The sequence below is a fragment of the Trichomycterus rosablanca genome, chromosome 13, assembly GCF_030014385.1.
Source record: "Trichomycterus rosablanca isolate fTriRos1 chromosome 13, fTriRos1.hap1, whole genome shotgun sequence".
NCBI classification, from domain to species: Eukaryota; Metazoa; Chordata; class Actinopteri; order Siluriformes; family Trichomycteridae; genus Trichomycterus; species Trichomycterus rosablanca.
The window spans coordinates 24836039-24862928 of record NC_086000.1 but is presented as its reverse complement, the minus strand read 5'-3'; the positions used below and the strand labels follow the sequence as shown (position 1 = coordinate 24862928).

The 26890-nt window shown below is 39.3% G+C and overlaps 1 protein-coding gene across 5 annotated transcripts in view; it reads right to left on the bottom strand.

Annotated features, from left to right (window-relative positions):
* The window catches only part of fermt2 (FERM domain containing kindlin 2), a 63757-nt gene that overhangs the window by 20592 nt on the left and 16275 nt on the right, over window positions 1-26890 (bottom strand). For 3 of the 5 annotated variants that reach the window (XM_063007001.1, XM_063007002.1, XM_063007006.1), the window contains exons 3-8: window positions 23132-23365; window positions 15971-16099; window positions 11390-11422; window positions 7887-8112; window positions 6600-6702; window positions 6209-6316 (exon numbers count right to left, since the gene is read on the bottom strand). In XM_063007001.1, coding sequence (XP_062863071.1) covers window positions 6209-6316; window positions 6600-6702; window positions 7887-8112; window positions 11390-11422; window positions 15971-16099; window positions 23132-23365 — 833 coding nt within the window. The remainder of the gene's footprint in view (window positions 1-6208; window positions 6317-6599; window positions 6703-7886; window positions 8113-11389; window positions 11423-15970; window positions 16100-23131; window positions 23366-26890) is intronic. The other 2 variants (XM_063007003.1, XM_063007005.1) reach the window with 1 other exon arrangement.

Genomic DNA, 26890 nt, shown 5'->3' with positions numbered 1-26890 from the left:
TAGTGGCCGTAGACAGTATGTCAGACGACCCCCGAGCACTGAATTCAAGCCAAAGTTCACTGTGAAGTCAGTAAAGCATGGTGGTACAAAAAGATGATATGGGGATGTGGGGGGTGTTACGCCTATTTATCACATACGAGGGATCATGGATCAGTTTAAATATATCAGAATACTTGAGGAGATCATGTTGCCCTATGTCAAAAAAGAAATGTCCTTAAAATGGGTGTTTCAACATGACAATGACCCAAAACATCTTGATTACAGACAAACAAGATTGAGGTAATAGAGTGACCAGCCCAATCCCCTGACTTCAATCCCAGAGAGAACTTGTGTTCTGATATCTGAAATGCGTTCTTTTGAGGCAAAACCCAAAATTGCAGAAGAACTGTGGAATGTAGTCTAATCATCCTGGACTGGAATACCTGTTCAGAGGTGCCAGAAGTTGGTCGACTGCATGCAACACAGATCTCGGAAACAATTGTTATGCCACTAAATATTAGTTCAGTAATTTAAAGTAAAGTGAAACCTCAAACATTTTCATGTTATAGATACATTTTTTGAGTTTTTAAAGAAAAATGCTGGCACTGCTATTATTTTGAACAGCCTAATATTCATTTTTCTTAACTTTCTGTAAAGGATTAACACAAACTGGCTAAATTTTGTTAATGTTTTGATTTAGAATTGAAAGTGTAGTATTTTCAGTGCATTTGCATTTATGGAAATAAAAGTTATTATAATGATTTTGTGCTTTATTCTCTTTTTTAAAATCACTGCTATTTTTTTTAACACTACTGTATGTATATACAGTATGTGTGTGTGTATATACAGTGTATCACAAAAGTGAGTACACCCCTAACATTTCTGCAAATATTTCATTATATCTTTTCATGGGACAACACTATAGACATGAAACTTGGATATAACTTAGAGTAGTCAGTGTACAACTTGTATAGCAGTGTAGATTTACTGTCTTCTGAAAATAACTCAACACACAGCCATTAATGTCTAAATAGCTGGCAACATAAGTGAGTACACCCCACAGTGAACATGTCCAAATTGTGCCCAAATGTGTCGTTGTCCCTCCCTGGTGTCATGTGTCAAGGTCCCAGGTGTAAATGGGGAGCAGGGCTGTTAAATTTGGTGTTTTGGGTACAATTCTGTCATACTGGCCACTGGATATTCAACATGGCACCTCATGGCAAAGAACTCTCTGAGGATGTGAGAAATAGAATTGTTGCTCTCCACAAAGATGGCCTGGGCTATAAGAAGATTGCTAACACCCTGAAACTGAGCTACAGCATGGTGGCCAAGGTCATACAGCGGTTTTCCAGGACAGGTTCCACTCGGAACAGGCTTCGCCAGGGTCGACCAAAGAAGTTGAGTCCACGTGTTCGGCGTCATATCCAGAGGTTGGCTTTAAAAAATAGACACATGAGTGCTGCCAGCATTGCTGCAGAGGTTGAAGACGTGGGAGGTCAGCCTGTCAGTGCTCAGACCATACGCTGCACACTGCATCAACTCGGTCTGCATGGTCGTCATCCCAGAAGGAAGCTGACGCACAAGAAAGCCAGCAAACAGTTTGCTGAAGACAAGCAGTCCAAGAACATGGATTACTGGAATGCCCTGTGGTCTGACGAGACCAAGATAAACTTGTTTGGCTCAGATGGTGTCCAGCATGTGTGGTGGCGCCCTGGTGAGAAGTACCAAGACAACTGTATCTTGCCTACAGTCAAGCATGGTGGTGGTAGCATCATGGTCTTGGGCTGCATGAGTGTTGCTGGCACTGGGGAGCTGCAGTTCATTGAGGGAAACATGAATTCCAACATGTACTGTGACATTCTGAAACAGAGCATGATCCCCTCCCTTCGAAAACTGGGCCTCATGGCAGTTTTCCAACAGGATAACGACCCCAAACACAACCTCCAAGATGACAACTGCCTTGCTGAGGAAGCTGAAGGTAAAGGTGATGGACTAAACCCAATTGAGCACCTGTGGCGCATCCTCAAGTGGAAGGTGGAGGAGTTCAAGGTGTCTAACATCCACCAGCTCCGTGATGTCATCATGGAGGAGTGGAAGAGGATTCCAGTAGCAACCTGTGCAGCTCTGGTGAATTCCATGCCCAGGAGGGTTAAGGCAGTGCTGGATAATAATGGTGGTCACACAAAATATTGACACTTTGGGCACAATTTGGACATGTTCACTGTGGGGTGTACTCACTTATGTTGCCAGCTATTTAGACATTAATGGCTGTGTGTTGAGTTATTTTCAGAAGACAGTAAATCTACACTGCTATACAAGTTGTACACTGACTACTCTAAGTTATATCCAAGTTTCATGTCTATAGTGTTGTCCCATGAAAAGATATAATGAAATATTTGCAGAAATGTGAGGGGTGTACTCACTTTTGTGATACACTGTATATATATATATATATATATATATATATATATATATATATATATAATGTACAGGGGTTGGACAAAATAACTAAAACACCTGTCATTTTAGTGTGGTAGGTTTCATGGCTAAATTGGACCAGTCTGGTGGCCAATCTTCATTATTTGCACATTGCACCAGTAAGAGCAGAGTGTGAAGGTTCAATTAGCAGGGTAAGAGCACAGTTTTGCTCAAAATATTGCAATGCACACAACATTATGGGTGACATAGCAGAGTTCAAAAGAGGACAAATTGTTGGTGCACGTCTTGCTGGCGCATCTGTGACCAAGACAGCAAGTCTTTGTGATGTATCAAGAGCCACGGTATCCAGGGTAATGTCAGCATACCACCAAGAAGGACAAACCACATCCAACAGGATTAACTGTGGACGCAAGAGGAAGCTGTCTGAAAGGGATGTTCGGGTGCTAACCCGGATTGTATCCAAAAAACATAAAACCACGGCTGCCCAAATCACGGCAGAATTAAATGTGCACCTCAACTCTCCTGTTTCCACCAGAACTGTCCGTCGGGAGCTCCACAGGGTCAATATACACGGCCGGGCTGCTATAGCCAAACCTTTGGTCACTCGTGCCAATGCCAAACGTCGGTTTCAATGGTGCAAGGAGCGCAAATCTTGGGCTGTGGACAATGTGAAACATGTATTGTTCTCTGATGAGTCCACCTTTACTGTTTTCCCCACATCCGGGAGAGTTACGGTGTGGAGAAGCCCCAAAGAAGCGTACCACCCAGACTGTTGCATGCCCAGAGTGAAGCATGGGGGTGGATCAGTGATGGTTTGGGCTGCCATATCATGGCATTCCCTTGGCCCAATACTTGTGCTAGATGGGCGCGTCACTGCCAAGGACTACCGAACCATTCTGGAGGACCATTTGCATCCAATGGCGGTGCCGTGTATCAGGATGACAATGCACCAATACACACAGCAAGACTGGTGAAAGATTGGTTTGATGAACATGAAAGTGAAGTTGAACATCTCCCATGGCCTGCACAGTCACCAGATCTAAATATTATTGAGCCACTTTGGGGTGTTTTGGAGAAGCGAGTCAGGAAACGTTTTCCTCCACCAGCATCACGTAGTGACCTGGCCACTATCCTGCAAGAAGAATGGCTTAAAATCCCTCTGACCACTGTGCAGGACTTGTATATGTCATTTCCAAGACGAACTGACGCTGTATTGGCCGCAAAAGGAGGCCCTACACCATACTAATAAATTATTGTGGTCTAAAACCAGGTGTTTCAGTTATTTTGTCCAACCCCTGTATGTGTGTGTGTGTGTATGTTTATTGTGCATTTTTTGTTATTTGTGATATTTCATGACTGAATTTTTTTTCTTATACCTGCTTTTTGGGACCCTTCTCTCTCCGTTCCTTTCATTTGGAAGAAATTGTATTAGTAAATGTGCATGTGTGTATTATGTGACATGTGTCTTAATAAAAAGTTAATAACAAAAAAAAATAAAACACTATCAACTAAAACCACTCAAAAACTGTTAACACATTCTGTAATACAGCATGTCTTGTATAAAAGAGAGACTGTAGCAACACGTTGTGGACATCAAAGTTCAACCGTGTTTTAAGCTAAACTACAGACACTACAAGCCTTTATAATCCACTAACAGTGCAGCAGGGCAGGGAGCCCAGCATAAACACTGCAAACATACTCTCGCTCATCAGTGTCTTACTAAGCAATTCCAACTTCCTAATATGGCTTTGGATATGCACCTCCCACCCTCTGGCATCCTAAATGACGCACACACATCCACACACATGCTTGGATTACTGACTTGCATCTCTATTATTATTATTATTATTATTATTATCTCTATCTCTATATTGGTATCTCTATTAAGATTAGTATAGTATTACTCTAGCTAAACCAGTAAGAAATTAATGATTTTTTTTAATTTTAGAGAACCATTTAAGGTGACAGGTTAGAGTTCAGCAGTTAAGAATTAAAAATGCTAATCAGAAGATGCTGACATAACTAATGGCAGATTTTTATTTCCTTCAGCTGCTCCTGTTTTGGGATCATCACAGTGACTTACTGCCCTTCCTGACACAACCCTGGGCTTGGGATCAGCAGTGAGAGCTCCCTGACAAGTGCACCTCGCAATAGCTAGGCTGTTCGGCACCATGAGAGCTCATAAATAATAATATGGAACTAGAGAGGTGCATTTCCTGAAGAAAATGTACAGGGGTTGGACAAAATAACTGAAACACCTGGTTTTAGACCACAATAATTTATTAGTATGGTGTAGGGCCTCCTTTTGCGGCCAATACAGCGTCAATTCGTCTTGGAAATGACATATACAAGTTCTGCACAGTGGTCAGAGGGATTTTAAGCCATTCTTCTTGCAGGATAGTGGCCAGGTCACTACGTGATGCTGGTGGAGGAAAACGTTTCCTGACTCGCTTCTCCAAAACACCCCAAAGTGGCTCAATAATATTTAGATCTGGTCACTGTGCAGGCCATGGGAGATGTTCAACTTCACTTTCATGTTCATCAAACCAATCTTTCACCAGTCTTGCTGTGTGTATTGGTGCATTGTCATCCTGATACACAGCACCGCCATTGGATGCACATGGTCCTCCAGAATGGTTCGGTAGTCCTTGGCAGTGACGCGCCCATCTAGCACAAGTATTGGGCCAAGGGAATGCCATGATATGGCAGCCCAAACCATCACTGATCCACCCCCATGCTTCACTCTGGGCATGCAACAGTCTGGGTGGTACGCTTCTTTGGGGCTTCTCCACACCGTAACTCTCCCGGATGTGGGGAAAACAGTAAAGGTGGACTCATCAGAGAACAATACATGTTTCACATTGTCCACAGCCCAAGATTTGCGCTCCTTGCACCATTGAAACCGACGTTTGGCATTGGCACGAGTGACCAAAGGTTTGGCTATAGCAGCCCAGCCGTGTATATTGACCCTGTGGAGCTCCCGACGGACAGTTCTGGTGGAAACAGGAGAGTTGAGGTGCACATTTCATTCTGCCGTGATTTGGGCAGCCGTGGTTTTATGTTTTTTGGATACAATCCGGGTTAGCACCCGAACATCCCTTTCAGACAGCTTCCTCTTGCGTCCACAGTTAATCCTGTTGGATGTGGTTTGTCCTTCTTGGTGGTATGCTGACATTACCCTGGATACCGTGGCTCTTGATACATCACAAAGACTTGCTGTCTTGGTCACAGATGCGCCAGCAAGACGTGCACCAACAATTTGTCCTCTTTTGAACTCTGGTATGTCACCCATAATGTTGTGTGCATTGCAATATTTTGAGCAAAACTGTGCTCTTACCCTGCTAATTGAACCTTCACACTCTGCTCTTACTGGTGCAATGTGCAATTAATGAAGATTGGCCACCAGACTGGTCCAATTTAGCCATGAAACCTCCCACACTAAAATGACAGGTGTTTCAGTTTTATTGTCCAACCCCTGTAAGTGTGATTGCAGCTCAGCAATGGTAGGCGTCCAAATAATTTTGGTCTTGCGTTTGGTGGTGTCAGAACGGGTGCGCATATTTAAAAGCTGTATATAAACAGGCAGTGTCATCAACAGGACGGACGATTTAGAGTTGAAACGGCATCGATATGTCAAAAACTGCAGATTACAATAGTGTGATTGCTGACTGTAGTTGGACAAAATGAACATGCCATTTATTAGCAGGGGGACATCTGTCTAAAAAGGTAAACACCTTTGTGCAGACAAATAAATACACACAGAACTACACCAAGAGCATTCACTCTTTACCTGAAGGGCCGCGAACATCATCATCTCTTCCTCAGTGCACTCGATTTCCTCCAGCAGGATGGCCCATTTGGCCTGCTCGTACAGCTGGTTTACTCTGATGGCATCATACTGCAGGGGGCAAGAAACACCAAGGCCTGTTTATTCCAGCTGAGCAAACAGGACATGTTTGAAAGCCACTTCCTTCATTTCACACCTGCTGTGCCAGCTGCAACAACTACCTGACCGCTAGGCTTAGTGTAGATAAATAGCAAAAGCTAAGGTGTCAAAATTGTCTTACAGCTTTTACCATGTTCTGAGAGGCAATTCAATACAATTAACTACAATTTAAACATTTCTCACAGCCCTACAGACAAAACTGATAACACAATTACAACAAAAAAGAGATTCAAACCTTTGGGTTAAGGTCGAAAAAGCTATGGTATTTAAACCGCAAGAGAAGAACCTCATTCTCCTTTACGTCCTGTTCCATCAGAGACCTTGAGGAGTCCAGCCACCTTGACAACACACATTAGATAAATAGATTAAGCCAAGGTCTACGCCTTAAATTCATCTCTAACATTTGAACCATTTTAGAAAGAGGCTAGGCTAGTTGACTAGCGGATTAAACTAAATGGCGGTTGCTTAATTCAATATTTGATCTGCAACATAATGAAAGCAAATACAGCATTTCTGGGAAGAAGGTTAAGGAGATCTTTAAAAATGAAGCTATATTACTTCAACATTAATTTTTTTAGCTCATGGGTGACCTAAAAATGAAATGTATTAAATAATTAAAATTTAATAAAAAAAATGCAATAGTATCCATAAAACTACATTTTACTACTACTACTACTGTTAAATAAATAGTAATTATTTCAACAGCGGTGGCTATTATTATTGTTGAATTAATAATAATTATTGTCTGAATTAGTAACGGCAATTATTATTAGCATTATAACTAGTGTTACTAATATAACCCACATATTAATTATGTACTTAAAAAATAAAAATAAAATAAATTAAGAAAATTAGAAATCAGTGAAGTAATTGTGAAAACATTTATAAAAATATTTTAATCACCGCTTTGTCCTGATCAGGGTTACGGTGGGTCTGGTTTTTCCCAAATTAATGGGTGCAATGCACCCAGCCCACAAACACAGCCCACTGTCAATGACTGTCTACATACAGTCATTATCGTCTATCGTAAGTTACTGCTAAGCCACTCAGGCACCCCATTTTAAGCCAATTTATTATAAAGGCATGTAATCATTTTTGTATAATAATGTTTGTAATATTTATGCTACTGACAATTAACTTTACTCCACTATTTTATTTTCACTTTTTTTCTGGTGATGTTTGGTAACAAGGCCTGTGGAACTTAGCTGACTTGTTCCAAATGCAGAGTAGATAGCTGTTATTTGTTAAATTACTGAGGCTGTGCACACTCCAAGGTGTTGCTCAAATAAAACCTAAATGACTATTTTTTATTTATTAGTTAGGCTACTTATAATGGCAAAAGTAAGTTTCAAATAAAGAAATTAATTATATATGCTTAGCTGTACAATTCTTGTCACAACAATTATAGTTATGGGGTAATAAAAGTGTGTAGTTTATTTATTTGAATAATTATTGTGTTACAGCCATATTATTAGAAAGCAGGATATTGCAACCAAACTGTAAAACTGTGCCCTGGACTTACCCCTGATTGATTTTGGCCTTATCTAGGAGAGATGGAGGTTTGTAGAGTTTGACCAGTATGTCAGGTGAGGAGATGGGCTGACTGACAGCAAGGATGCCAGGATTGCCCTCAGACAACGGGCTGTCTCCAAACCAGGCGGAGGTGGGGGAAAGTGGACTGCCATCACGAGAGTCATATGTGGGAGTCATGGTCTTACTGTAGAGGCCGGGACTGGAGTAGATGCTCCCTGAAATTAAACATGCACATTAGCATTCTACTTCAAATTTCAAAGGTATTTAAAACTTTTGGTGCTTATAATAAAACATATCCACGTAAAATAATATAAAATATATTATATGAATGCTGAAAAAGCTCAAGGTTCTATTTACTTTGCAATTAGCATGAATAAATATCATGACACAGAGGAAAGCAAAAACACTACAATGCAGGCCTTTGAACAAAAAAAAAAAAAAAAATCACTTACATAATCAGCATCAAATGTGATAACTAAGCAGTAATACTCTATCTGATGCAACATGCAGTTACACATTAGTGCATTTTAAATATCAAGTGTGCACACTGCAAACAGCAAAACCAAAAGCATAAGAGGTTCTTGAGCTCAGGCTGTAGCACCATGACAGTCAGTATAGCTTACAACAAAGTAAAGAGGAATATCTTCACATCAAAAGCTAAATCATCAGCCTGCTGGACAGTGGTAAAGCTATTTTTCCACAGGCATTACAATTTTTTAAAGAAAAGTCTATGTAACTTCTTTCAAATGTAATTTTACTCAACCACATTACCCTACAGAAACATTACCCAAAAGAGCAAATAGAAATTATACACGACTTCCCATCCTTCTTAAACATAAATTATAAGCATGGATAAGCTTAATTAGAGAAAGGCGACCATATTTACCTAATTATTGTGTGTCACAGTCAAGAACACATTAAATGTCTTGCTGATGGTAGTTACTCCTAGTACACAGCAGAATGTAGCAGCATATGAGCATAAAGACCTAGGTGATTTTGATTTTTGAGACAAATCGTAATACTATACGACTAGCTAGAAGTTTCATAGACACAGCAAGGCGTGCTTATAGATATAAGGCTTATTTAAATACAAATCAATTTTGCCTAAACATCCATGTGGCTGTAATAGTCCCAAATCAGAGCAACAACTAGGATTCATGCTTCAAATTAAATGATACTACACAACCCTCTCCCACTACTAAGTGGCTGAGAGCAATTTAGAGCCTATAATATTTCAGAATGTGGATACATTGTCTTGGCTCCATTAAAAGCAATTAAAAAACAAATATGGCTTTAACAAACTGACTGAAGTCAATTTTTTTGCTTAACATAAATTGATTTTTGTGTCTATTTAGGTTAATGAATAAACCCAATTTTCATGCCCATTTCTACTTAAGTGTTGTTACTCCTATTTTCTTTATTCCAAGCCGGTGTGTAATTGGTCTTGTTTTAACACAATTTCACACTTATGCTTTCACTCTGGAACAGAGTCTGTTCAGAGCATGGGTTTAATGTTTGGACAGTTGTGAAAGCTGTTTGAACCGGTTATACATTTTACAGCCCCAAGAAACAGGCCACTGTGAACGGTGGATAAAACATAATAAATGATACAAATCAGGTTTTGGCTGTAATCTGATGATTCAGATAGTTGTGTAATTCAATTAAGGCTTTATTTGGATTATGAGTCATTAGATTGCACTACCTGGATTTCTATCGGCTATGATTCTTGCGTTTGCACATGTGCGGCTGGAGAGATGGATCCCCAAAAACAGTGAACACTATATAAGGTGAGGAAGTCAACACAGCCACATACACTGCATGTTGATGGGACAGTGTTTGCATTCAAATGTTGCTGGAGTACATGCAGTCAGTACATCCATACAACATAATAGACCATGCATTAGCATAAATGTGCAGTTAATGACAGATTTACGAGATCCTTCATTAGAGTTCAGAGCTTCATGAATGCTCTCTGGCCTATGCTTAAATTCTCCCCATGTAATATCTCTCGCCCACCAGTCTCTATTTTAAACAAGCATACAGCAGACACAGGTTTCAGTTAAAAGTGATGGGAAAAAGGATCCCAGGTTCAAGAGCAATGTGTCATTCTATTAAAGCTCACCTTCTGGTTAAACTATAGATCAATAAAGGAAGGATGGAAACTAAATTGACACCATAATTACATACACAATACTATTTTATTTATTTACTTTTATTTCTAGCCTACAGAGTGGCTGTCTTGTTTCTGGTTTCATTTGTTTATGTACTTATGGATTTACTAGATTACAGATCATCTCAGGGAAACTGACAGCTAAAGTTCATGTAAACCCAATAACCGGTACTCAGATTCTGATTTCATGCAGTAGTCTACATGTAAACAAACTTAAAGACTTTCTGATTGTGTGACGGTGAGAAAATGCCCCAAACAGAACTTTAAAAAATTACCAATATACCTACAACTAAAATGCCTGAAACCAAATGATTTTCAAAGCCAGAAATATAAAAGCACCAAGCTAATACACGACACAATTTTCATTTCATCAAAATCAATCCAAATCTTTAAACTAGATAGCTATAAATAGCATTACAAATGACAATTCTGCTTTTTAATGTTGTTCAATGCTTGAACCAGCAGGCCCATTGTAGGCCACAACTGAATAGCAGGCACACCAGCATAGCAGTGTGAAGCCACAGTAATTGAGCAGCACAGGAAATGGCTTGTGGAGGGGTAGAGGTCATGAGAAAAGAGGTAGACCAAGAGGAGAAGTGCATCTTTAGGCCTTTGGGGAGAGCTTGTGGAGGTTCTCATAAACTTAAGGGAAGGTCAGAGGAGGTTTTCCTCTCCCTAAAGGAATGTTAAACTCGCAAAGAAAGCTGATAAGCACTGCAGGCCTGCTGGACAGAGCAGGAGGTCAGCATGTTTATTCTACCCAGTTTACTGTTTGGAGATAGTCTACAAACACGTGCAGTAGGAATGTTCACATCCTACAACCGGACCAAAAAAAAAAAAACCCTGAATAAGCATACACAAACTCAAACAAAGATTATATTGATATTTGCACAAAAAAAAGCAATCTAATAAAAACAGTATTTGTTAATTATCTTATCATTTTGTTTGATAAACTTTGTTTTCGTTTTATTTACACTGCAAACTAATTATAAACTAAACACTGTGTTAAATATGAGTACTTGTGTAGAAAAGTCCCTTTCAAACTAAGGAAGAACTGAGAAATAACCTAATATTTAAGCTAATTCAGGACCTCCCATGATTTCTTGAAACTCCCTCTTAAACTTTATTGGATTTTTTTAGGGGAAATTAAAGGACTTTGTGCGACATTCCCATTTCCTTGCATGGTCATGATCTACCACATGATATTGATCAGCTGAGATCATACACAACCAGGCAGGCATTTCTTTGTTCGCTAGCCGGCAGGCAAGTGCTGCAGTGAAACAGTGAAGGGACATGAAAGAAGCAGAAACAGAAAGCCTTACCTTTCACAGGTCCGATGTATATTACCTCAGAGGCTGGAGGAGACAGAAAGGAGGAAACGCAGAAGAAAAGAAACAGAAATGGACAGATTAAAGAGGTTAACAGGCAAGAGAACAAGGAAAAGTTAAAGAACATAGAGAAAGAAAATTGGAAATCCCACTGATTAAAACCAGTCTCAAATGTCGGAGTGTGACTCAGTTTGCCCTTGCCTGTGTGTACAGACATGGCCAGGATGTGGTATAAACACATAGTTAGGCTAGCCTCTAAAAAGTTCATGATTCACCCTGATGAGTACATCAGAGTAGCTGGGCATTCTAGTCATCGTGCCCTGCACACTTAGCAATGTGGTAGTGCTCAACTCCCAGGTTTCTTCTACCAACATAGATAAGACTGCTGTAAAATCATACTGCATCTCCACAATGAAACACGGTACACCAAGGTAGGGTTACAGTGTTACTGTGTTGTCAGTCATTTTGCAGATGCTATTATCCAAAGCGACTTAGAATTATGACTGAATACAATTCAAGCGATTTAGGGTTAAAGGTCTTACACTGGAGCCCAACAGCAGCAACTTGATGGTTGTGGGGCTTGAAATGGCAACCTTCTGATTACTAGGCCAGTCCTTAACCGATGAGCTACCACTGCTCGTCGTGTAACATTGGCTGTGAAACTGAAAAACCAGAGATTGTGGAAGTGGAAACCCCTTTCTCCAAGAAACGTGAGAGTTTTTAAGATGAAAGCAGTTTGGAACTAAGTAACATTATAATGGGACGAAATTCCTTTTTGTTCTCCCACTTTAGCGCGTCCAAGTTCTACCATCAATCATCCTCTCACTAATGCTCCCCTGCTCCTGATCGGGGAGAACGAGGCTGCTCCACGCCCCTTCCGAAACGTGCACAGCAATCGAACATCTTATCACCTACACTTGACGAGCGCAGTGCGGTACAGCGCTGTGCACGGAGGGCCAAACCCCCTACCGCACTCCCTCCCCATCTCCGTGCAGGCACCACCAACAAGCCAGCAAAGGTCGTAATCGCACTAGTCTGAGAGAGAGTCCCCATCCGGCTTTAGTCCCACCCCTTATCTGAACAACAGGTCAATCGTTGTTCGTGTAGCCACTCAGCCTCAGCCGGCAAGGCAGAGCCGAGATTCGATACGATGTATTCGAGATCTCAGCTCTGGTGAACAGCGTGTGTTTTACCGGCTGACTAAATTCATTTTAACATTTATAAGCCAATCCAGGACCAGAATCTGGGACAATTTCCTTGAATTTCATGCTGTTTTAAATACTAGGGATATAATGATACACTCTACCCACGATGCGATTCACGATTCTGGGTTCATGATACAATTTTTTCCTAATTTTTTTAAACTGAAATTGAAGCAAATTATGATGAAGTTTCCTTTTATTATTTCTCTTAAAAAAAGATATTAAAATACTGTATTTGTGATTATCTTTTATTTACCTAAATAATGAATGCCCTTTTATTTTTTGAGGTAAGTACAAACTATGCAAAACAATTTAGAATTAAGGCCAATTTATCTGAAAAACCCCGAATTTGGCAACCAGGCGTATAGCGCCAGTGACGTCAACAAGGCGAGGTGTATAGCGCCAATTCCCTATGCTGTTTAAAGTGAATATCGATTAATTTTACATGTCAAATTAATTTGAATCGTGGAATTTTTGAATCGGTTATTAACTGTATTGTGGTGAATCGTTACATCTCTATAAATTACACATCATAACATGTTTTATGTAAAGTGTTTAGTAAGCCAATATTTATAATAGATGACAGAATACAATACAAAAAACAACAACTATTGGCTCTAGTGTATATCAGTATATAACATTTTTGGGCAGTATCTCAAATGGTTCTTAATTAGACGTATAGTGCATTACGTACAATCCTCAGTGTAGTCAGCTTACAATACACAGAAAGCAATTTACATAAATGAGAAGTAATAGCTCAGTGGTTAGGGTACTGGACTAGTAATCAGAAGGTTGCCGGTTCAAGCCCCACCACTGCCACTGTTGGGCCCCTGAGCAAGGCCCTTAACCCTCAACTGCTCAAAATTGTGTTCAGTCATAACTGTAAGTCGCTTTGGATAAAAGCGTCTGCTAAAAGCCGAAAATGTAAATGTAAGTGAAATGTCTTTAAATATTAGTGACATGTAAATATTGCTGTGGCCATATAAAAGTAAAAAATTTGCAAGGAAAAAGATTACACAAACATCTGAAGGATGTATGGGTAAGATATAGCAACCAGAGCAGAAATCTTTTCCCTTGACTGTATTGCATGGATCCTTATCTATTCAAGTCCTTCCCCAGTTGGAGTAAACAGTAGTGAACGTGCTTCCTGTTGAGGAGCAATGGCCCACAGCAGCTTGTATATGAAAAGCTCCAATTACATCTACTCCATCTATATAAAGAGCTTTTGTTAAGTCAAACATGGTGAGCTCTTATATCTTCTGCACACCATGCAAGACCCCTGATCTATTCTAATAAGGGGCAGTCTTGGGTTAAATGCTAATAAATAAGGAACAAGAGCACGATTGACAGTGGAGGCCCCTCTGCTTTGGGTTCTAGTCTTGTGGGTTGTATCTGCATGTATGATGCCTGTTCTGAGGCCCCAGGGTGAAGCATGGGTGGGACAATAAGCACCATTCATGGATCTTTGGCAGCACAGTGTCTAGAGATAGTGACTTTCCATGTTGCCTCTTAAAGCGGGTTCACTTCATCACTGTGAGGCACAGCATGATGGATGCCCAGTCGGTTTCAAAATGGCACTGTGACCAAGTATGTGTGGAATCTTAAGCATTGGGTACTAAAAAGCAAAGAGCAAGCATTATCGCTTTAAATTTTGAAATCATATGCCCTTTCCAAAACCACATGTTTTATTTCAGATCCTTCTCAAAATAACACAATGGCTTTTGTTTTAGTGTTTAACCACACACTGAAACGGGTTACCAAAGGGAGAATCTTGGGCAACGGGGCTAGACAAAGATGGTTAAACCAGACCATAAATGTAGCCTGTGGGTCTGCTGACCCATTGCTTTCAGTACATGGAACTGTAGTGTTGTGTAAATTTCAAAAGACTCATTTCCTAGTGAACGGCAGTGGGAAATGAGGAAACCCATTCAGGAGCATGGGAAATGCCCAGTGCATGACAACGTAGCACTGAATATGAATTTGAGTGTTCTGAGTTCACATATAGTTTGCATACTGTTAGAAAAAAGACCAAGAACTATGTAATAACAATACATTAGTTTTTTTGTTTATTGTTTTTTTTTCTTTCAATTATGCCCGCCAGATGGCACCCAGCCAACCGGTGGCAACACCGAGTTTCGAACCGGGGAGTTCAGAATCTCGGTGCTGGTGTGCTAGTGGATTATCCCGCTGTGCCACCTGGGCAATACATTTGTTTAAAATAATTAATTGTTTAAAATACCTTTACTTTGATGAGTGTGTCAAGATGAGACTGTTTTAGCTTTTTAGTGTTATATTAAGCTAATTCTTTTTTTACTCATCTTCACCAGGGATGCCAATAATTCTGGAGTTGACTGTACTTTAGCCAATAGAAATGTTTGTTTGTTTTCATAACACCATGTTGTCACATTTATGATATTGACAGCAGGAATTAGTGTTTTATGCTAGTTTTATTTGTCTTGTATCATGTGCTGTATATGTACCATGTTTTAATCGTATATGAGTTATTAAAAAAAATCAACAAACTGACAATTACTTTAATACTGAATACTTTAATTTAATTACTTTAATACAAAGCTTCACTGTTGTAAAACACTGCATCAAACAGTCTCATCTCCATCCCAAACAATTTTTAAATAGTTGCAACACTATTTGTGGTGTACTATTTTGGCACAGTATTTAGCATGGTGGCGTGCAGATTGGGCACTGAATATGCTCCAAATACACTATTTATTTACTAATCTTAGAGCAGGTACGTGAAAGTGCCAGCCACACCCATTTGCACTGGCCAACCACTTCAGAAGTGAATGTTTTCCCACAATCTGAAGCAACCATCAAGTAATCCGTAAGACTTTTAAAAGGGCCAAGATAGCTGCATAAATCAGATTTAAATGTTTGGTAGGAGAACAGTGAGAAGTCGTTCATTATTCACTAATGAATAGCTCCCTTTGTCCATCATGACTTTCAGCGGTATTGCTGATGATCCAAAATAGCACTACCTACACTATTTGGCATCTCTGCAAAGCTTCACACACATGCTTTTTAATAGGGAGTCAGAAAGTTGAATGCTGACATTTCTTGAGCAGCAGCCCACTTAGTGGAAAAAGCAAAAAATAAATGAATAAAAATAATTGTGCAGGGTACAAATGAGCAAATTGTAATAAGTGGCAAGTATACAGCATGTGATCCTATTTTACGAGCGCTCTTCTCGTGATGCTTCTTTCATCTGAATAACACACTAGCTCTCTGATGGAGTCATTTGAACGCTAGAATTTCGTATGATCTCAGGACAAACATGCAAACACTGATCAGTACAACAGCCTCTATTTCACCATGACTCACTAATCGTATAGTTATCTATGGCTGTCAGAATTACCTGATCCAGGGGTGAGCAGAGGGCCTTCCAGCTCCAGAGCCTCCTCCTCACTCTCCTCTAGTTTTTTCTTCTTCTTTTTGGGGTCACGAGGTTTGCGCAGCAGAGAAAGCTCCTCCGGGTGGCGAATATCTGCAAGACAATAGGCGTTATTGTCATCGAAGTCCTACAGTCTGACATATAAAGTCGGCCAGCTGTACGCTTAGAACTGCAGCAATATTATGCGCACATTGAGAGCATTAAAATAAATACTTTACCAAAATATTCAGAACAATAAACATCATCAAATATTGATTAATCGATTTTACTAAGCGCTTCATCCTGATCAAAGTCATGACATTTTGTAAAATGCAATAAAAAGAATCTATGACGTCAATTCTCCTAAACCTTTATTTAACTGAAAAGTAGAAAGAAAAGATTTGCTATGTTTTCACTGACCAATATAACTGAGTTTTGTAAATATCCTTCACTAAACAATTATTGCCACCCCTGGTAGAGAAGGATAAAAGAAAGTTTTAAATTATAAGAAAATCACCTCAAATAGAAAAAAATAAGGAAAAATGAGAGAAATTTAATTGAAGTAAATTTATATTGTACAAAATACAATTCTCTTATAGAATCTGACACACAGTTGTGAGCCACGACCCATCATCGCTTGCAAAGCCTGAGCCTTTGGTGGATCCTTTTGATATTTAATATTAGAATCATGATTCCATCACCTGTTACCAGTGTGATCTTACATTTAATATCAACAACCAATTATAGAACAACCGAATGCTTTAAGATGAAAATGCTTTTTAGGAAACAAGTAATACATCTTAACTATCTGATGATCTAGTTAATCTTTGAATAAATTATCTGACCACTTCAGGAGTAACTGTACTGAATGAAAGTCACGGTCATGCTTTAAACCCTCTGGTTCTTCATTAGATGGTATTAAAAGTCTTGTTGCAAGTCAGCCTGAACTTCCCCCACATTTCCACATTCAGACAGCCAGGGAGGGGAATGAGTATGTGTCAGGGGAGGAGAGAGACTTCTTGGCTTGGTGAGAAATGCTTGTTTAGTTTGTGTTACTAAAGCAAAAGCATTCCAGAGGTTTTAAGAACTACCAGATGGTAATGTTCCCTCTCTCACTCCGCTGAGTACTGACTCTGGCCTTATACAGCCATATGTGAGCAACCAGGAGCAGATGAGTGCTGTGACAGGCTAAGTGTAAGAAATGTGGTCAGAGCTCTGAGTGGGGCCTTGTAATGTCAGTTGAGAAATCCCAATACAATAGATCATGATTAAGTCATATCTTAATAAAAATCTGTAACATTATTAAATGGTTCAGAAGATAATTGATGTAGACTTTATTTCACTTTTTTACAATTGAAATATGGTTTGAAGAATGCCTATGTATCACAGCGCATGTTGGGCACAGAAAACAAAAGTATATTAAAGCTGCAGTGTGGAACATTTACAAACCCCATTTCCAGAAAAGTTGGGACATTTTGAAACTTGCAATAAAACAAAAATCTGTGATTTGTAAAATCTCTTGAACCTGTATTAAACCAATAAATTATACACAAGTAAAAAAGATTTTCAATCTTTTCACCGACCAACAATATATACTGTTGGTACTATATTTAAACAAATATAGTATTTGATGCCTGCAACTAGGGCTGGGCGATTTTGCAAAAAAAAAAAAAAAAATCTCGATTATTTTAAAATTACACCCGATTGTCGATTACGATTTCTATTTTTTTTTTTGTTCTTGTATAATGCAATTAAAATAAGACTCAAATGTCTTTTTTTGCATTGTAATTAAAGGCTGCAGAAGTGCAAAAATAGTAACAGCACCACCTATAATTATCCTTGTAACGGACTCAAACTTTATAACAATAACGATATCCCAATAATTAACAATAATTAAAACAAAACAGATCTAAATTATCTATATCCTTATCTATCTATATCTAAGAATAGCTCACAAACAACTTTTATTTTAAATAATGTTCAGCAGAACCTCCTTACATTAGGAAAAAAACTACAAAAAGTTCTTTACAGGTTTCTTAAAAGGAACACGAGCCTGTACTGTGCTGTTTCCATCACTGAGTGAGTCTGTATCAGTATCTACATGGGGGGGCATCAAGTGATCACTCAGCTCAGCTTTGATTTTGTCCTCTTGTGATTTGGGGGGTGGATACAACATTTTAAACATTTAAGGATGTGTAATGTGTCATTTTAGTCCCATAAAACTTTCAAACTGTATTAACCACTATTATGTGTCGTAGAATGATTCGATTCTATTGAACGGCCCTTTAAGCCAAAATAAAGGAACCGATTCGTGCATTTGGGAGTCGTTACATACATACGGCTCTTTAAAAGGAACCGAGAAAAAAGATCCGACTCCCTATCGCAGAATTCACTGCAGCAGTTTCCCAGACGCGATTTTTTTTACTCAGTAACGGATGTGATTTAAAATGTAGCGAATTACAATTCTTAGTACAAAACTTACTTAAGTAAAAGTAAAATTACAGGCTGTAAAATCTACTTTAAAAAGTACAAGTACACAAAAAAAACGACTCAATTACAGTAGCGCGAGTAAATGTAATTCGTTACTTTCCAGGCAATCCTGATCGCGCTCATCGGCTCCGTATTTTGATTCAGTTCAGCTGTGTTTGATTCAGTGAATCTTAATTAAACTCTTCTGTTTGTGTCTCGTTTTGCCGATCGTGTTTGCGCTCCTTATTACTGAATCTAACCGTTACCGTGTATAATCCTTGTTGTCTTCCGTTTACTGTTTTGGTTTTCGCTGGTTTTGGACTCTACCTGATTTTGTACACTGTTTTCATCCTTTTTACATTAAACTTTCCCTGATTTATATTCCGCGAGCGTCTGGTCAGTTTCTGCTTCATGACATGTTGGTATTTTAATTAAAATATAAAGTATGTAAACAATCACATTCTAACATCGGGTGAAAACGTTCATGCGAATTAACTGAATTAATCGTGAAAATCGCCCAGCCCTACCTGCAACACATTCAAATAAGTTGGTACAGAAGTACATTTACCACTGTGTTATAATGCCTTTCCTATTAATTCCGTTCATAAAAAATAACTGTGTGCGGAATAAGGACTGACATTGCTTTGCCGAAATAACCACGAATTTCGAAGGAAAAGACATCGCCTTGAGGGCAGCATGTGTCTCTAAAATCAAAACATACGCCCCCACGTTACTGGCACCTTTACACATATGCAGGTTACTCATGCCGTGGGCACTGACAAACCCCCATCTCATGACCGATGACAGTCTGAACAGTCTGAACGGTCCTGTTTACCTTCCATCCACAGACAGGAATATGTGATTAATCCGAATTGAGAAATAGACCACAGCCCAATTTAAGTTCTTCACAATAACTTTTTGCTAACAGATGGGTATAAATTTTAGCCAGTACATCTTTCTAGCAGATATAAATCTTTAAATAATTTTAAAATAGGGTGATAGGGTGAATGGGAGCAATTTATGAGCTGATAATTACCAAGAATATTTGCAAAACCAAAAGAAATAAGACTGACACAAAAAAGGTGACACATGCTTGGCTAGAATTAGTAAGTTATTGTTATACTCTGTTAGGACTGCGGCTCCTTGTAGTTATAAAAATAACATTCAATGCCATTCCTTTTATGTACACAACAGTGGACCTAGACCTCCCAGTTATGTAAATGGTCAATTTCACCAGGATTCATTGTACTTATTCAAAATCTAAAACTGTAATAAACTGTATATAAATACAGTCGCTGCTTAACTTTACCAAAACGAAGATAAGATGCCATCATAAAAAATTAATTAAGGTAAACTGGATGACTACTTTGTAATAAAACTGTGGTGCATGAAGGTGCTAGAAAGCAAAGGCATCTGTTTGGGCAGAAGTTTGATAGGAGTAGTTTTCTCCACACCCTCCTGGAAGAGCGTAGGAGGGGGTCAATAATACACAGACAGATATTCTTTTCATCCATCACATGAAAGGAAAAAAAGAAAGCAACAGTAATGAGAAGAATGCAGAATGTAATAGAGCCTGTCTCAAATCCCAGCCCAGAGCACCTGTTACTGAGCACAGAGACGTACTAGATTCAAATGGACACACATTTGGAGAAAAGTATAGCAACTAAACACTACATTCCACCTTAGAACTCAAATACAGTTATGATAAGAATGACATTTTTAAAAACACACAAAACATAAAAGGTGGATTTTTTTTAAAGATATAGCAAATTTACAGACCAATGAGAACTGAAGGAGAATATCAAGAAGAAGGTCTTTTATCCAATTACACCACTCTCGTGGCGTTATCGGCTGGTCGGTTGTCTACACCAACATAATTGTCTATGTCTCAGGGGGTAATAGCTAGAGCCAAACTCGGGGTATTCCAAAAACTGAACTTGTCATGACAAGCCTAAATGTTAATAGGAGCTCACCTCTTCTGCTTTAAATGGACATTAAAATACATGTAGTGAACTCATGGCAAATATTAGCAAGCACCATTAAACTGTTACTTTTTAAATTGGTTGCGTTCCAAGGGTGCAAGACACTTACAAGCACTCGATTAGCCAACGCAGCAGTAAACTGAACCCTTGGACTCCATCAGCTGTGGGAAACTGCTACTGCATGACAAACTGATTAAAGGAATAGAGATTTTGGAGGAAAGTCAAGCACTAGATGCAAGGCACAGAAGGCCAGATTCCTGTATCAAAATTGAGATCTGAATGATCCCTGTCTGTGTCTTTCACAGCTGTAGGAAGCATCCAAGAGCTCTGACTGACTGTCTGGAACTGCAGCCAGTTGGATGGCTGTAAACTTCCTGTCTGTCCCTATCCTATTCATAAAGCTGCATAGCACAGCAAGCAAGAGCCATAAGGACAGGAAACGGTCAAACTGAGTCACATGACTCATGGAAAAAGACTTCCATCAATATCTAGAGCACACGCTTCATTTACATTTATGGCATTTAGAAGTTCATTTTATTCAAAGTAAATTCAAGTAGAGCAACTGAAGGTAAAGGGGTCAGGGACTTAACAGTGGAAACTTACTGGTGAAGGGACTTGAACTGGCAATCTTATGATTACCAGTCTAAAACATTAACCACTGACTGGGGCGACACAATGGTGCTGTGGGTAGAGCTGTTGCCTTACAGCAAGAAGAGCCTTGGTTTGGTTCTATGGCCAGGCATCCAGAGTCCTTTCTGTGTGGAGTTTGCATGTTTTCCATGTGTCTGTGTGGGCTTCCTTCAGGTCCTCCGGGTTCACCCCTCAAGACATGCAGTCAGGCCAATTGGAGCTACTAAAATTTGCCCAGATATGAATGTGTGTGTGTATCCTGTGATGGACTATTGACCTGTCCAGGATGTTTCCTGCATTTTGCCCAATTTAATCATACACACGTGACCCTGACCAGGATAAAGCAGTGTTAAAACAGACAATGAATGAATGACCCAACTACAACTTCCCTTTTTCAGTGCGGTTTTAGTTTGGGCTAAGAAATTATTCTTCAAGTTTTGATTTATTTAAAATGCATAACACCTGCCAGCTGCCTAACCCAGATGCACAAAATGAACCTCTACAGCCTCCGTAAGTTACTACATGTCACTCAGCCATGCGTAAAATCAGCCAAGAGCAATTTGCCTTAAGTCATGCTGAGGCTAAAATAGATTTATTATGGCAGAGACAGAGGCATGCCAAACTTGGAAAAGAACAAAGATATTTTTGTGGTCTATGAGTAGTACTGCATACACAACACCAGCACCAGCATTTATCAGCCAAGATCGTCTCTTATTGCAAAAATCTGCACAGATATCCTACACAGCTGATGAAACACAAACATTATCTTATCTATCTTTCATACTCTGCACTGCCAAGACATACAGAAAGTAACAATCGTTCCAATACCTTTATAGTCCCACCCCCAAAAGCATTTCCAAACCAATCAAAAAGAATGTTAAATCAGAAACTGTAGCTTCTACTGCTGGAACTAGAGGCAAATTGAAAACTGCAGGGGATTTAAAAGATATCAATCAGTAATTTGTAGTAACTTCTAACCCAGGGGTGGGCAATTACATTTTCCAGGGGGCCACATGAGAAACTGGGACTGTTGTGGAGGGCACTCCCACACTATTGGGGGAACTTAATTCTGCTCAATAATAATAAATTGTAAATTGTACAGTTTTGATAAGCTGTAATTGTTAAGAATAGATGTTACAATCAGGCAATGAAAATGAGAAGCAGGCAGAATAAAAACATCAACAGTATATCATTATTTTATTTTATTATTTAAGCAAATTCCTTGAAAACAATTGTGAACAAAATGTGCAGGTTTTTAAATTAACTTTGCACAAAATGTTAATGCTATTTTGTTTGGAGTCTGTTTCTCAGTCCTTTGTTCTTGTTGGATATTCGTTTTTGGAATTCACAAAGCTGGTCTTGACTGCTCCAGTCCTGAATGTGTAGAACTTAATGAAAAGTCCATGCTGCTTTTGCAGTTTAGCTAATGAAGCTTCAGATTTCTTTGTGTTAAGTACTACTACATCGATTTAAACCCTAATTTAAATTGTGATCATTAAGTTAGTAAATACTTAGAAGTCCATGTCGTGTTAAAAACTCTATCATATCCATCAATCGCACCCAGCTCTGTTCGCCAACACATTACGGTGAAGCTAGATATATTGCACACACATAAACTGAAAATTAAGTAAATGTAAAGAAATAGCGGTCCCGTCAATCGCATGTGTGACGTACATTTATTTACGTCTGATTTTTAATCGCCACTGACCTCATGCGGGTCGTACAATGCCCAGGTCTGTTCTAACCCAAGCTTAGTGAGACCAGAGAACTGACGCAGCCAGATATTGACATAAACTGCACTCACCCTCTAACCACTAGTCAGGGTCACATGAGCTAAATATAAACACAGCTCTAGATATCAATAGCGTGCTGTATTGATAAGCAAACATTCTTCACTAAATAGAACTTGGAGCACTTTCAAAACAAAAGCCCTCCAAAATAAATACAAGTGCAATGAGCAGGTAATAATGGAAAAGTTCAACATGTGCAGTTGATTCAAATTCTCTACATTAGTTCCTACCATTGCATTAAAAAAAAAAAAAAAGTCACCTGGAGCTGTACTTACTGAATGTTTTGCAGATGTCTGACACAGCCTTAAAGACACGATCAGAGAAGTTCACCTTGACCTTCATGTGTTTCATGTTGGGCAGCTGCAGGCGCAGCAGCTTGTGCTGGGGCGTGAAGAGTAGCCTGGCATCGGCCTGGATCCCATACTTATCCAACGTCCAGTGGGTTTTCAGCAGCCATGTCTTCTTCTTCTCCCACCACAGTGCGTGATCTGACCAGTCCTTTTTTACATCTGCAAACATACACAAAAAATCCAGTAAGAAATTTTAGAAGCTAGAAATCATTTGCATTTCCCAATTCAATAACTAAAGAAACAAAGCACAACAAATGTGCTGCTAAAGGAAAATAATTAACAATGCGGTGGTGTGACCATTGAGGCCCACAAACTGCAGACAATTCTCTTACTCTTATAGAATGTCTTGGCCCTCTATTATTTTTATATTTAATGTTGTGAGATGTCCATCAGGTGGTTTCATGTTAGCGATATTAATGATTACTCAATTAACCGACAAAGAAGTCATTGTACGATTAATGCTGTCAGTTATAAAATATTATTTCAATTCATTTCCAAAAGCTGATGCTTGGTTTGAATTGAGAGCAAAGCTGCAGATCTCTACAGAGTTCAAAATGCTGATTTGAAACACACCCTCACCCACCATCAGTGAATATACAGCAGTTCTGCTTACAGACACATTTGGGGATTCTAAATGCAAAAGGATAAGTATATTATGCATTTATATTATTTAAATAATCAATGACAAATCTATAGACTTGTCAGTTATCAGTTAAGAGATACTTTAACATATTTTTTTCTTTCAGTGAATGCCAATGAAGAGCATTACTTCTAATCAATATGAACACATTTTAATCTATTCATTAGAAGGCTATGTTAATTAGATGCAACTGACCAAAAAGAACATTTGCCCTGTAGTCAGTCATACTTGGTAATGATGGACCAATCATATTTAAAAATTCAAGAGCACTAACGTAAAAGAAATTAACCCTCAACTATTAACTAATCAGAATAGAGAAAACCTACAATTTTACAGAACTCACTGTCTTTAAAAAACGATTAAAAACCCACCTTTTTACTAAACACTTAGGCTGACTTGTACTTATTTACTAACAATCTTTTCCATTTATAAAAAAAAAAAAAAAAAAGCCACTTTGGTTCTAACAGGTTTTAGCAGATTTGTGTTCTTCGACTGTTGTTTTCCTAAACTTGAGAAATGAAATGTTTACTATAGAAGCACTTCTGTAAGTCGCTCTGGATAAGAGCGTCTGCTAAATGCTGAAAATGTAAATGTAAAGCAGTATTTTAAACTGACAATCCAATTGATTAATACAAAAATAATATATAAATAATACATTTTAATGCTCAGGTGTTTTGCTGAACAAGGATTATATGAGTTTATAATGTACACTGTGAAAAAAGCCTGTTGTCTAATTTAAAAGGAAGCAAACATGTTCGGCCATTTGTTCCATAAACGGTTGAATAGTTATGATACACAATTGTAAATTCAAAAAAACAAAATTAATTGATGTTATCATTGTATCATACTTTGTTTAGCTTTGTGAGATATAAAGAAATCTATAAGCAACAGCATGATGAAAGAAAAGCCAACAAGCCTAACAATCAGTGTGATTCATGGTTTAATGGATCATTGTGATAGCACACAAATGTATCATTTTAATGACATGGAAGCAATACTGCAGCAGAGAACTGTATTTATGGTAGACAACTGCCCAAAAACAGTTTGCCAATAATTGAAGAGACAGGCAATTATGTCAGGGGGGGGGGCTGGGCAGACCCGAGTTGAGCTTTGTTTGAGGATAAATAAACTGTTGCTCACGTGACACCGCGAGTAGATCAGATTCAAGCTGTCCCCTTTGTTCTAAAGGCCGACTGTAACGTCAGTAACTACCTGAAACCTGTTTGACCCGCAGCTGTGGACTAACAATAGAGAAGCAAGGCTTTGTGTGTACAGCACTGCAGTGACTGAAGGGCTGAAGGGAACCTATGTGAATAAGAATAAAGCATGCCAAACTCCTCACACACTATCCAGAGACATGGATCAAACCCAAGACCTGTACACCAACACTACCTGCTACCTGCATATATAACGGATTAAGAAAAAGTCATCCAGAATAACAAAACTGATCTTGTCACATCATCCTTCCCAACCCAGAGACATCTGCTATAAAGAGTTACTGGTCCCCGAGTTAAGCTCTGGGGCTTCCCGTCTGACAAATCCCCCCTCTTTTCTCCCAGCTGAAAGACTTGAGTCATGGGTAGATTGTGGGTGGATAGTGAGATTTTTACAAGCACTTGAGTCATTCGCATTAATATAGTAACTTTATACCAACAAAAATAAATGTGTTTACTTATAGCAACCAGTGCAGTAAACTTTGAAAAAACTAGACAATGAGTTTAAATGTGTCTGTGGGCCAGTAAATGTGACACTGGTCTGTGATAACTGAATGGAGCGGGAAAGTGCGGATGTTCCTGCTCCAGTGGTGATGTCAGTACTCAGGCATGCTTCCAGCCAAGCACAGGGACTTGCATTTCCCTTAGCAGTGTCTAGTTTCCTCGCCGCTTCTTCTCATCGCCTCTCCTCCCTCTTTATTTCCTGGTTCCACTGCTCTGAACTATACTAGCTACTGACTCAAATGCACTGACTCAGAATTTCTCTTCCACTCCACTGGAGTTTCTCCATTCCAAGTTGGGGCTCCCCAAACCACACTGTTTCCAATTAAAGTACAGGGCCCTTCTCTCTAGGCAATTTGTGGTGGCAGAAACTGCTTGCGTGTTTTTGCGAACTGCTACGGAAAACAGCACATATACATTAGGTGCATCTATCTTGTCTGTACAATTTTTGTTTACTTTCTAAGCTACACATACCATACATTTATGGGTATACAATTACTGTTCTGTGGCTCTGTACACTTTCCCAGCCCCTGGATCCCATTTATAAAAAGAGAGCGCCAAAAGAATCCCACAGCCCAGATGTTGTTTGGGTGGTGGACCAACTTTTGCATGGCAGGTGTAGCTTGTAAAATGTATTTATTTATTAGAATTTATTGTCATGTTTTACACACTTTGGTTACATTGATGCCAGGACAGGTACAGGGGTTGGACAATGAAACTGAAACACCTGGTTTTAGACCACAATAATTTATTAGTATGGTGTAGGGCCTCCTTTTGCGGCCAATACAGCGTCAATTCGTCTTGGAAATGACATACACAAGTCCTGCACAGTGGTCAGAGGGATTTTAAGCCATTCTTCTTGCAGGATAGTGGCCAGGTCACTACGTGATGCTGGTGGAGGAAAACGTTTCCTGACTCGCTTCTCCAAAACACCCCAAAGTGGCTCAATAATATTTAGATCTGGTGACTGTGCAGGCCATGGGAGATGTTTAACTTCACTTTCATGTTCATCAAACCAATCTTTCACCAGTCTTGCTGTGTGTATTGGTGCATTGTCATCCTGATACACGGCACCGCCTTCAGGATACAATGTTTGAACCATTGGATGCACATGGTCCTCCAGAATGGTTCGGTAGTCCTTGGCAGTGACGCGCCCATCTAGCACAAGTATTGGGCCAAGGGAATGCCATGATATGGCAGCCCAAACCATCACTGATCCACCCCCATGCTTCACTCTGGGCATGCAACAGTCTGGGTGGTACGCTTCTTTGGGGCTTCTCCACACCGTAACTCTCCCGGATGTGGGGAAAACAGTAAAGGTGGACTCAT